The sequence below is a fragment of the Corticium candelabrum genome, chromosome 2 (assembly GCF_963422355.1).
Source record: "Corticium candelabrum chromosome 2, ooCorCand1.1, whole genome shotgun sequence".
In the NCBI taxonomy this organism is placed as follows: Eukaryota; Metazoa; Porifera; class Homoscleromorpha; order Homosclerophorida; family Plakinidae; genus Corticium; species Corticium candelabrum.
Window position 1 is genome coordinate 7,641,833 of NC_085086.1, and position 11,534 is coordinate 7,653,366.

Sequence of the window (11,534 nt, forward strand, 5' to 3'; positions counted from 1 at the left end):
TTTGTTTTTATGTTTTTGCTTTCTGTTGGTTTTTTGTATGTCTTTGTTTATCTGTCTCTCTGTCTGTCTGTTTGTCTCAAGGTCAAGTCCATTAGTTAATGACTTTGTTGTTTGCAAGGACCGATTTGTATTTAAAAATCTTAGCACATGTACGAGTAGAATCTGTATGAGAATAGATTATCTGTCTGTTTGTCTGTTTGTTCTTCTTTCTTTCTGTCTATTTTTTATCTGTTTGTGAATGTTTGTGTTTCTGTTTTTGTATCTGTCTGTGTCTCTGTCTCTCTGTCTGTTTCTTTGTCTCTCTGTCTGTTTCTCTGTCTCTCTGTCTGTTTCTCTGTCTTTCTGTTTGTGTATTTGTGAATGTGGTTGTGAATGTTTGTTTGTGTGTTCTGTCTTTGTGTGTCTCTGTCTCTCTGTCTTTCTGTCTGTCTTTCTTTTATCTCTCTCTCTCTCTCTCTCTGTCTCTCTCTCTCTCTCTCTCTCTCTCTCTGCCTGTCTTTCTGTTTATCTATTCGTCTGCCTGTCTGTTCCTGTATGTTTATCTGCCAATCTGTTTGTTTGTTTCTTGTCAGTTTGCCTGTCTGTTTCTCTCTCTCTGGTTTGTTTGTCTGCTTATGTACCTGTCTGTCAGTCACCGTGGCTGTCCATCAGTCTATCTTGGTCTATCTGTCTCTCTGTCTGATTGTCATCATCATTTTCTATGCTCTTTTATATGTACTTTTCCAATTATGTGTGATTTTGAGGTCCATTTGTCTGTCTATTTGCCCATACATTTTACTTTTTTTTGTCTTTAGTTTGTCTTTTGTTTGTTTGTTGTCAGTTAGCATTCATCCATTGTTCGGATGTGTTTATCTTTGTTTGTTTACTTATTCATTTATGTTTGTCCATCTGTGTATTTCCACTTCATTTTTAATCATTTCTCTGTGCCTGTAAATTTCTCTGCTTACGTCTGTCCATGTGTTTCTTCACTATACTTCACACTCTCTTATGCCTTCCTACAGACACACACTCGAATGGACGTCACACTTCATGGCATCCGTAGCTGCCAATTCGGACCACAACAAGATGGACATTGACAACCTCGCCACCGTCCTATCCCCAAACATCATGAGATGCACAAAAATTGCCGTCCCCACTCGTAACCAACTCCGTGCCTATAAAGCCGTCGTCATTGCTTTTATTGAAGTCAACGAGTTGATTGGCTATTTGCCTCAGGACGTCTACGACAGCACCACACGTCTGAGTCTCCATCGATGTCGGAATGAGAGTGAGAAGGGAGACGACGAAGTCAAGAGTGGTGAAGTCGGCGAAGGCAGCGGGGAGGCGACGACGACGGACGGGAAAGGTTTGGAGGAATTGGGAGCGAAGATGAAAAGAAGGAAGAGGCGGAGCGGCTCTCTGTCTGGTGTGTTGATTGGGTGTTGGATTGATGTGTTTTTAGTTCGTTTAGCTGTTGTGTTGTTTGATGTATTTGTTTGTTTGTATGTCTAAGTGTCTGTGTCTGTCTCTCTGTTTGCTTTATGTTAGTTACGTCTCTGTTGGATTTTGAGTGTGTTTCTATTTTATTAATTGTGATATTTATAATTTTTATTTATTTGTGTGTGATGGTTTGGTGTGTGTATGTGTGTGTGTGTGTGTGTGTGTCTGTGTGTCTGTGTGTCTGTGTCTGTGTCTGTGTCTGTGTCTGTGTGAGTGTGTGTGTGTTTGTGTGTAGATTTAATGTGTACTGGTGTTGGTGTTTCTCATTGGCTGTGTTCACACTTGAGTTAGCATACCAGGGGTGATAATTAATCATAATACCCTGCTGTGCTATCATGCGCAGGGTGTGTTCTCATATATTGAGCTTGTGCAGTTGCTTCTAATTAGTCATAATGACTGTGTGAACTCTAGCAGACTGCAACTGATTGTATCATGTACTTGAGCTACGCTACTCAATTTCCGTGCAAGAATCAAAATGTATTCTGACTGCTTTCCATCTTTGAGTGCCTTTTTGCAGGTGTAGGGATCACAAGTGTGTGATAGAACAGCAACAGCTGACTGAATCTACGTATGCGACAATATCTTTCACTACAGAATTCCGCAAGTAGTGCTGTGGATTCGATTTGCTCAAGAAAAAACTGCGAGACCAACACAAAGTAGAGCAATCTTCTTTGATCCATTGCTGTGATACGCAGTATGAATAAATTGGAATGTTTTCACAAGTGTTAACCCTACATTTTGGAAGGGCTAGGCTAGCCCTGCTCTAACTCACATTCCTGTTGCAAACTGACATGATTATTGTAATTGGTTATGCTAAACAGTAGCAAACCCAGTTCTAAACCCTTGTGTGAACACAGCCATTTTGTTTTACACCGTGTGTGCCTGCTTTGTTTTGTTTGTGCTTGTTTGTTTGTTTTGGTTTGTTTGCCTGTTTGTCTGTCTATTTGTGTTTCCTTGCTTATTTGTTTTGCTTGCATTTTTATGTGTGCCCGTTTGTCAATCTGCTTAGCACAGTGGAGCAATGTTGTATTTTTTCAGTGGTAGTTACTTGTCTGTTTGTCCATTTGTGTGTTCAGGCCAGCTGCATGTTTGTCTCTCTGTGTGTCCTGGCTATCAGTATGTTTGTGCATCTGTGTGTTCAGGCCATCTGCATGCTTGTCTGTGTGTCTGTATGTTCAGGCAATCGCATGTTTGTGTGTCTGTGTGTTTGTTTGTAAACAGGATATTTCTCGAACAGAGTAACATATCAATATGATTCATAAATATTTATACATGAAAATTTTACCAAAATCTGGGACAAGTTGAACTGTCCAATATAGACAAATTGATTAGCAAATTAGTAAATTCTCAATGAAATCGATGCCCCGTGATTAAAGGAACATTTCGGCCACATGCTCTAGTAAATTGCGCCCAGCATACACCTTTGATTGTTGGTTACCAACAATCAAATTGAGACATTTGACGCATTTACAGAACGAGATATGCTTACGTATGCTTTTGACTGATTAAATGATAAATTCTATCAGACGAGTTTGTAACTTTTTTGTTCGGGGCTCTAACTTCTCGAATACCTACCGTAGATCGCAGTTTGCAAAGCGTGCTGTTTGGTTCAGTAGCTGAAACACTTATGCACAACTTACTCATACTTATCAAGCGGGCAAAGCTTTTCTAACGTGACGCTGAAGAGAGTTTTCTCTCCATCACGTGTAACATTACGTGACATCGGCAGCAGTCAGTGCATCGCGGTGGACGCCGAAACGGATCTGGACGCCAATACCGCTCGCCTCTTTATCCGTTTAGTTGTATTCATGTGCGACAGACCACATATGAACAGCTGTTTTTACCACACACCGAACGGTGCCTTGTCGTAAAACTAGACTCAACTGTAACCTTGCGTTGCAGTTCTTGTCACTTCCATCAGCACATGCAGCCATTGCTTTTTGCTGCAAATGTACGTTAGCGCGCGTCTCTGAAATGTTGCATTAACGCAAATCTCCGAAATGTCTCTTTAAACGTGGAAGAGCACAATTTTCGGTTGGTGCACTGGTTGTGTGATCCCACCGTAGATGACTTTATGTTTACTCTTTTTTGTTTCTTTTACTCTTGATCACACTTACATATGCTTTGGTGTTTGTATGGCATGACACGTGTGTATGTTGTCTTAGGATTCATTAGTGGAATTGGTCACAGTCTCGGTCGGCTCGCTGGATCACGAAAGAATGGATCGAGGAAATTAAGTCGGCCTACGGCCATGGAGCTCCACGATCGACTTATACATGTTGATAATGGTGAGGACATCTGGGAAGATTGTATTAGAGGGATGCATCTCACAATGCATTAGTCTATTGTATTGGAGGGATGCATCTCACAATACATGATGATGATTGAACCAGTTTATTTGAATAAACAATCGGGGAGCCACTAGTACACTTGTGTTTAGCTCTGTGACTATTGTATTGGAGGAATGCATCTCACTGTACAATGTATTGGAGGGATGCATCTCTCAATACATTAGACTATTGTATAGGAGTGATGCATCTCACATTAAATTTGGCTTTTGTATTGGAGGGATGCATCTCATAATACATTAGACTATAGTATTGGAGGAATGCATCTCACAGTACAGTGTATTGGAGGGATGCATCTCACACTGCACTATTGTATTGGAGGGATGCATCTTTCAATACATTAGACTATTTATATTGGAGAGATGCATCTCACAGTACACTAGACTAATTGACCTGTGATCTGTTGACTGATGTATACAACTGTGGTTTCTCGATAGAATTCCAACAAACTGAGGAGACCGAAGACAGGGAAGAGGATACCATGGAAGTTGATAGTCCATTGCCACAGCCTCGTTTGATACCGATTTTAGATGGTAGATCAATACATAGAGCAACGACTGCAGAACGAGGTGACTATGACCATTGTACTTGAGTTAGTCTGGTGTGTGTGTGTGTGTGTGTGTGTGTGTGTGTGTGTGTGTGTGTGTGTGTGTGTGTGTGTGTGTGTGTGTGTGTGTGTGTGTTAGCTCAGTTGGTTAGAGAGTCATCTTAAGGAGCGATTACATCCGTGACTTTGCACGGTTGCAGGTTCAAGTCACAATGATGGCGAGCTATGACTTTTTCCTTGCACGCAATTACCTCTCTTGACTCAGGAGTATAAATGTGTTCTTGTTCTTTGCCTGGGGTAACAAAGGCCTCTGACTGCGACAAAGTCCCTCAGCCACCGGGATCCGGGAGGGAATTCGGGTGTCCACACCACGGTTGGCATCGCAGTCGGTGCTCCTGCGAGCACCTGGCCAGGCTCCAGGAGATTGCTTAGCACGGCCCATAGCTCCTGCTTAGTGCACAGGAACCCAGCCATCTGGCTGGTGGCATTACTGTTTACTGGCAGCTGCTTATCCATTTGTGTGTGTGTGTGTGTGTGTGTGTGTGTGTGTGTGTGTGTGTGTGTGTGTGTGTGTGTGTGTGTGTGTGTGTGTCTTATTGTGTACTTCTGGATGTCATTGCCATACCCAGTTTCACTATCCATGTATTCTACAGTTACAACTCTAGTCCACGAAAGAACGTCAGAACAGCAAGCCTGTCGGTCTCCGGGGAAGAGGAAAGCTACAGAAGAACCCGGATTATTCTCTGCAAGCAAACGGTAACCTAAATTTACTACTCAATCATTTACCATACTCACTTCATTAGTGCCCCAGTGCTCAAGTAAGCTGCTGGCCCAACTTGGCCCAAGTGTCTTTGCTAGATTTGTGCCTGTAGAAATGCTGTCTTCTTCAATTAACTATTGCATGTCGGTCAATCACGTAATTGAAGGTTTAGATAACGCAGATACTGTGTAGTACACTAAGTTTCTATATTTGATGTAGTGGCACCAATTAACAACTTTAGGTATCACTTTTTGAGAAAGACCCCATCCCATACTTGAACTCTTACTTTGGCCAACCGTTTGGGTGGGGTAATAATCAAGCGAGTATTGGTCAATAAATCAATAGATTGAGCTGTAACATAGAGCACTGTCATTGACATATTGTAGTTGATGACTTGACTCATGGATGACGATGATGTGAATGTCAGTTGTTTGGACGTGTTGGTGACTGGACAGACAAAAGAGACAAACGATACCAACGGGCAAGGTAGATACATAGACAGACATCAGTGAAACTAGAACAGTGGACAGACAAAGAGACATACTGCAGTTCAATTTAATTAAATGAGAGGCTGAGACGTGCGCCGGTGAGATGGACACATGGGAATGTCTCTCTGTATCGCTGTGGTATTTGACAATTTTTTAAGATGCAGACATTTGATTTTGCTCGTCCGTTTCTCTTGGTTTTGCTACACACACACACACACACACACACACACACACACACACACACACACACACACACACCACCCACTCACACACACACACACACACACACACACACACACACACACACACACTCACACACAAACGAACCTGCATGGTACTCTACACTTGACCTTGTTGTTGTCATTGTAGACAAGCTATTTTGCGGAGGGGTGTCCTTCCTAGTATGGCATTGAACTTGGGCAAGTCCAGCAGTCAGTCATCTCACCTCATGAGTGATGGTCACGTGACTGTGACGCCAGGGAGAGTGTTGAGAGCTTATTTTCCGACGCCAGTGAGCGATGTGACGAGTGAATCGGAAATGCCAAGTATGTTGGATGGTCACACACACAAACACACACACCACACACACACACACACACACACACACACACACACACACACACATTTCTTTGACTGTCATGATGCTTTGATTCTCATCTGTTATTCGTAGTTGTTGAATGCTGTGATGCTCAGACAGCTGACGGGTGTATTGTCGCTGATGGTTGTAATGAGGTTGGTGGAGGTCTAGTGCCTCAACCTTATAAATGGAAGATGTCTCCACATGGGGGAAAGAAATTGAAGAAAGCAAAGAAGTAATATCTATGTTGTAGTGTTGGAGGGATGCGGCTCACAATACAGTAGACTATTGTATTAAAGGGATACATCTCACAATACATTAGACTATTGTATTGAAGGGATGCATCTCACATACAGTAGACTATTGTATTGGAAGGATGCATATTTCAATACACTAAACTACTGTATTGGAGGGATGCATCTCACAGTACACTAGACTTTGTATTGGAAGGATGCATCTCTCAATACACTAAACTATTGTATCGAAGGGATGCATCTCACAATACATTAGACCACCGTAACAGACAAAGGCATATCTCCACACACCTCTGTCTCTAGGAGAAATTCAGGATTATTCAAGTCGAAGACCAACGAGCACGAACAAAGCCAAGACGAGCTCACCATAAAAGAAAACAGTCCCACAGACAGCGGCAGCCAACCCGTTACACCAATGTCAACCTCCAGTGTGAAGAAGCGACCGTCATTATCAAAGCGACTGAAACGACTGAGTGGCTCAATGTTTCGTTCAGTAAGTGACGCATACGGCTGCATGTCTGTCGATCGTGTGTTTGTCTGCTTGTATACATTTTTTGTGACATGAAACATGCAATTTGACTCGAGCATTTCTACCACCATGTTTTACAGTACATGTTTACTTCTTCGATTTTTACCTTCGAAACTCTAATGGCATGTTTATACATCAAATGGTTTATTACCATCAAAAAGTAACATTTATGACGTCATTAATTATAATGACATCATCATATTGCATTTCTGCAATTGTTTTATTTTTATCTGCAACTGTTGTCGTGTAGGCGTATCAGTTGAGCTCATTTCATGTTCAGCTGCATTGGTTTAGAGCCAATTTCGACACTCAAAAGTAGAGGCTAGTTTAAGCTTTGCATTTTGCATCAAAATTTATGCTAATGTTAAATACAAAACCATGTTGTGTGTGTGTGTGTGTGTGTGTGTGTGTGTCCCCATGTGTTTGTATGCATGTTTCAACGTCCACCTGTTCATCACTCTTTCCATTGACAGCCCGCTCGTCTCATCAAATCCAAGAGCGAGGACAACCTCGCCGACCATACAGCCATGCACGGCGTCGGAGCTCGTCTGGCCGGTGCAACGCTCAGCATCTGCAGTGCAGAAGACGACACGACCGAACATCCATGCGTCATACGAGGAGGAACATCAAACGTTCTCAAAGAGCTGCAGAGTCCAGGTGACACGCAGCATGGTCGTGGCTTGCGCAGGCGCAGTAGAAGCCTTCAGTATTTAGCGTCCGACTCTAGCCCGGTTGTTCAGTCAGTGACCGAGTGGATTATTTAGCAACATCTGGGATATTAGCAATTACGGCATCTTAGGATGATAACGTCGATAATGACCAATGGATTGAGTAGGTATAGAGCGATGTTTGGTAGATTTATATTGGCAAACTGTATTGGGGGTTAAGCGATAATATTTAGTTGTGTTACTGTGCAATAGAATGGACGGTGCCATGAGTGTTTGAAGACGAATGTGTGTCTGATCATGGGTTTGTCTATTTTTGTTTGTCTGTCTGTCTGTCCATCTGTCAGTATGCCTGTTTGTCTGTGTGCCAGTGTCCATCTGCCAATATATCTGTCTGTCTGTCCATCTGTCAGTAAGTTTGTTTAGTTGTCTGTCTGTCTGTATGTATGTCTCTCATTTGTCAGTCTGTCCATCTCCTCTGATTCTTATTACTCCACATTTAAATCAGTAGATTGGTCGCTCTGTCTATATGTCTGTCTCTGTGCATATGTATGTATGTCAGTCGTACCTCTGTCTGTCTGTCAGTTCATTCCTCTGTGTGTCTGTCTGTGTCTCCGTTTATCCCTGTTTGTATGTCTGTCTGTCTGGATCAGTGTATGTCTGTTTGTTCATTCCTCTGTCTGTCTGTTTGGCAATCTGTCCATCTGTCTCCCCATCAGTCATACACCAAGATTAGTACTTATTTCTCTGTCCATTGTGTGCCTGTTCCCAACTCTCTTCACATCAATCTCCATTTCCGAATCCACATATCTACTGTTCCTGTCTATCTGTCTGTTTGCCCTACTACAGTTTACTTGACTATCCACATCTGTCTGTCCATGCAGTCACTGCACAATGGAGTGGTGACCTTGCTATAGCATGGACTACCTGTCTGCATCGTCATGTGATGACGTGGGAGGAGGAGTCCACCCTCACAAGACAACTGAAACATTTACAGTGAGACAACGACAACAAAATGAAACACAATAGATATTGTATTGTCTTGAGTGAGGTAGAGTCTCAGCTGTGATTGCAGGTGCTGTGTGAACGGCTGCTCTCTGTGTTGTTATCTGATAATCAGAGTGGGGGAGTTATTTACTTGGGATTGAGTAACACACAGGAGATAAGGGGTAATGATGCTACACACAAACACACTTCACACTTTGCTTGACTTGCTAACTAAAGGATTGCTGCCATGAGGCATGAAGCTGGCAGTTGACATGTCTGTGTGACTCGTTCAACAGAGGATGGTTGCTGTTTGGTCGGATATGTCGAGTGTGCCTGCTTTACAAAGGTTCCTTACATTTTAGACTATTGGCTTGTACTTTTGGCAATCACTGGAGAGGAGACTCCAAGTGACAGGTAAACATTGAGCATTACTGTGTTCTTGTGTCTTTGTCTGCCTATGTGTCTATCAAACTACATATATTTAGAAATCAGACAGATAGACAGATGTATTTGACAGACAGGCGGGCAGACAGACCAACAGATAGACAGACGCACAAACACAGAGCAACAGATAGACAGACAGACAGACACAGACACACAGACAGATGCACAGACACAGACAGACAGATCAGACAAGCAGGCAGATAGGCAGATAGACAAGCACATAGGCAGACCAACAGGTAGATAGATAGGCAGACAGATAGACAGGTAGGCAGACAGACCAACGAATAATTACAGACACACATGCAAATAGACAGACAATCACTTATCAGGGTTTGAAAAATCCGGTCAACAATTCGCCATATGGCGACCACTTCTAGGTGGTTGCCGACTAAACGAGCATTGTAGTTGCCAATTTGGCGACTAGAAATATTTGGTAGTTTTTAGTCTTTTGTGGCAGCGGCTCTTGGATGCGAACCACCTGCTCAGCAGATATGTTTTGCGTTACACTGTGTTGCCACTTTCTAAATCTACCATTTAGTGGCACACTGTGAAGTAGGCCGTCTACTTAGCACTTACGTATATATCGAGTAACAACGAATCAAGTCACGCCGTGGTCGCGTCATCGCGAGATTTCATTTGGGGGTCGATTCCTAGAGAGCGGACCGTCTAAATACTGAAGCGTGCGTTTGCATTGTGGTGTGGAATGCAATCTTCATGCACGATTTCGCGGCGATCGACTTTGCAGTTTTGGTGTGATTGGTGTTACAGACAGACAGACCGATCAGACTTATATATATATATATATATATATATATATATATATATATATATATATACACTGCACATTACGTGCCAAAACAATAGCGGCACTGAGTCATAAGGAAAGAAACGCTCTTATCTACATCTACTCAACCAAAGAATGCTCATGTCTTATTGGATGGATTGCCAGGATGTCGATGTGATGACAAACCACATCTTTGGTTATAGCTAGACACTTTTATACCCCATTCACAAGAGCATTTGTAACTGTACCGGCACGGTTTGGCTCGGTTTCACTTCGTCGCGTGAATGCCGGCCGAACCGAACCGAACCGTGCTGAGTTGGCCCACCTCAAGTTGCCATGCCAGCACGGTTTGGTTCAGTTCGGTTGTGCAGTGCCTGTCAAAATGAAGACGACGTCGACGTCTACGCTCGATACTTATCCTCGATATTTCCGCAGACTGTTCTAGTGCCAGCGAGAAGTAAGCGCGGACAGCTTGTTTCATGGCGACGTCTGTATCTAGCGTGTGCACCAAGAGACACTCCTACTAAAACTTCGCTGGCTCGCTTTGTCAGAACGTCGTGTGAACAAGGGCTGGCTCACTTCATTAGCCCAGGCTGGCTTGGCTCGGCTCGGCTCAGTTTGGAGCTGTGCTCGTGTGAATGGGGTAGCAATTAGTTGAAAGTTAGGATAAAATATGAATACTCATAGTATTACATAGAAAGAATCCCAAGCATAATACTGTAGATTGATGTGTTTACTTCCTATCTACAATGTTCATCCAACGTTACTGTTTAGGTATTAATTTAATGTCAAACATGATAATCTGGGAAAGGGTCTCAACAGTGATATTAACGACTTGATTACTTCTGGAATCTCTGACCTAGAAGCTAGTGAAAGTTTGGCGACCAATCGTTTGTCTATGTGGCCAAACTGGCGACCAGATTAAAACGCATTTTCGAACCCTGACTTATACTTACTTGTAAAAAGGACGGTGGCCCAGTTTGGCACATGATTCAGTAGTATGTGAATGGGATGATTGTTTAAAACGACAGCTTAAGATATATCACAAGAGAGAACCTAGAGATCTGGTAGGTACAGTAACCAGATATCGCTGTGTTCGATGTCAGGTCAGGTGCTAATGTGGAGTTACATGTAGCTCTTTCACATCCTTGGGCATCAGATACCGTAAAACCAGAAATCATGCCGTCCATTATATCGAGCGTTTCGTGCAGTCGAACTGACATTGCACAAATTGCATCCGCACAACACAAACCTATTGCGCATGCGTAATTCTTTAGCACCTGTTACCGAACATCAGTTTCTTCCATATTATGCCAAAGACAAAGGCATATTTGTCCCTGTTCTGTTTAATGCAGAGGAAGAGGCCGCCAATGATGCCGTTGGAGATGAAGATAACGACCTCCTACCTATGGCCAAACGAAGAAAGACGACAAACCAGCACACATGCCGTGAGGAAGTGAGGGCAGCTATTGGAAAGTATACAGCCCACCACGGGCCTGCTGCAGCAGTCAGACATTTCACTAGGCAACTGTGCTGGAATGTGTCTGAGTCGACAGTCCGCAAGTTCCATGATTTGTACAAGGTGGAACTGCAATGCCATGAGTGTACATGGCTGCCAATCGCACAATTAAAACCGCACAATAGAGTCAAAGGAGTGATTTTGGACTAAATC

General features: G+C 43.0%; 1 protein-coding gene across 1 annotated transcript in view; it reads left to right on the plus strand.

Moving 5' to 3' along the window:
* The window catches only part of LOC134198352 (uncharacterized), a 10,145-nt gene extending 2,217 nt beyond the window's left edge, over positions 1-7,928 (plus strand). The window contains exons 4-11 of the mRNA XM_062667730.1: positions 1,002-1,405; positions 3,645-3,767; positions 4,265-4,396; positions 5,028-5,130; positions 5,992-6,167; positions 6,293-6,434; positions 6,757-6,946; positions 7,456-7,928. Coding sequence (XP_062523714.1) covers positions 1,002-1,405; positions 3,645-3,767; positions 4,265-4,396; positions 5,028-5,130; positions 5,992-6,167; positions 6,293-6,434; positions 6,757-6,946; positions 7,456-7,746 — 1,561 coding nt within the window. The 3' untranslated portion in view covers positions 7,747-7,928. The remainder of the gene's footprint in view (positions 1-1,001; positions 1,406-3,644; positions 3,768-4,264; positions 4,397-5,027; positions 5,131-5,991; positions 6,168-6,292; positions 6,435-6,756; positions 6,947-7,455) is intronic.
* Positions 7,929-11,534: the final 3,606 nt, after the last annotated feature.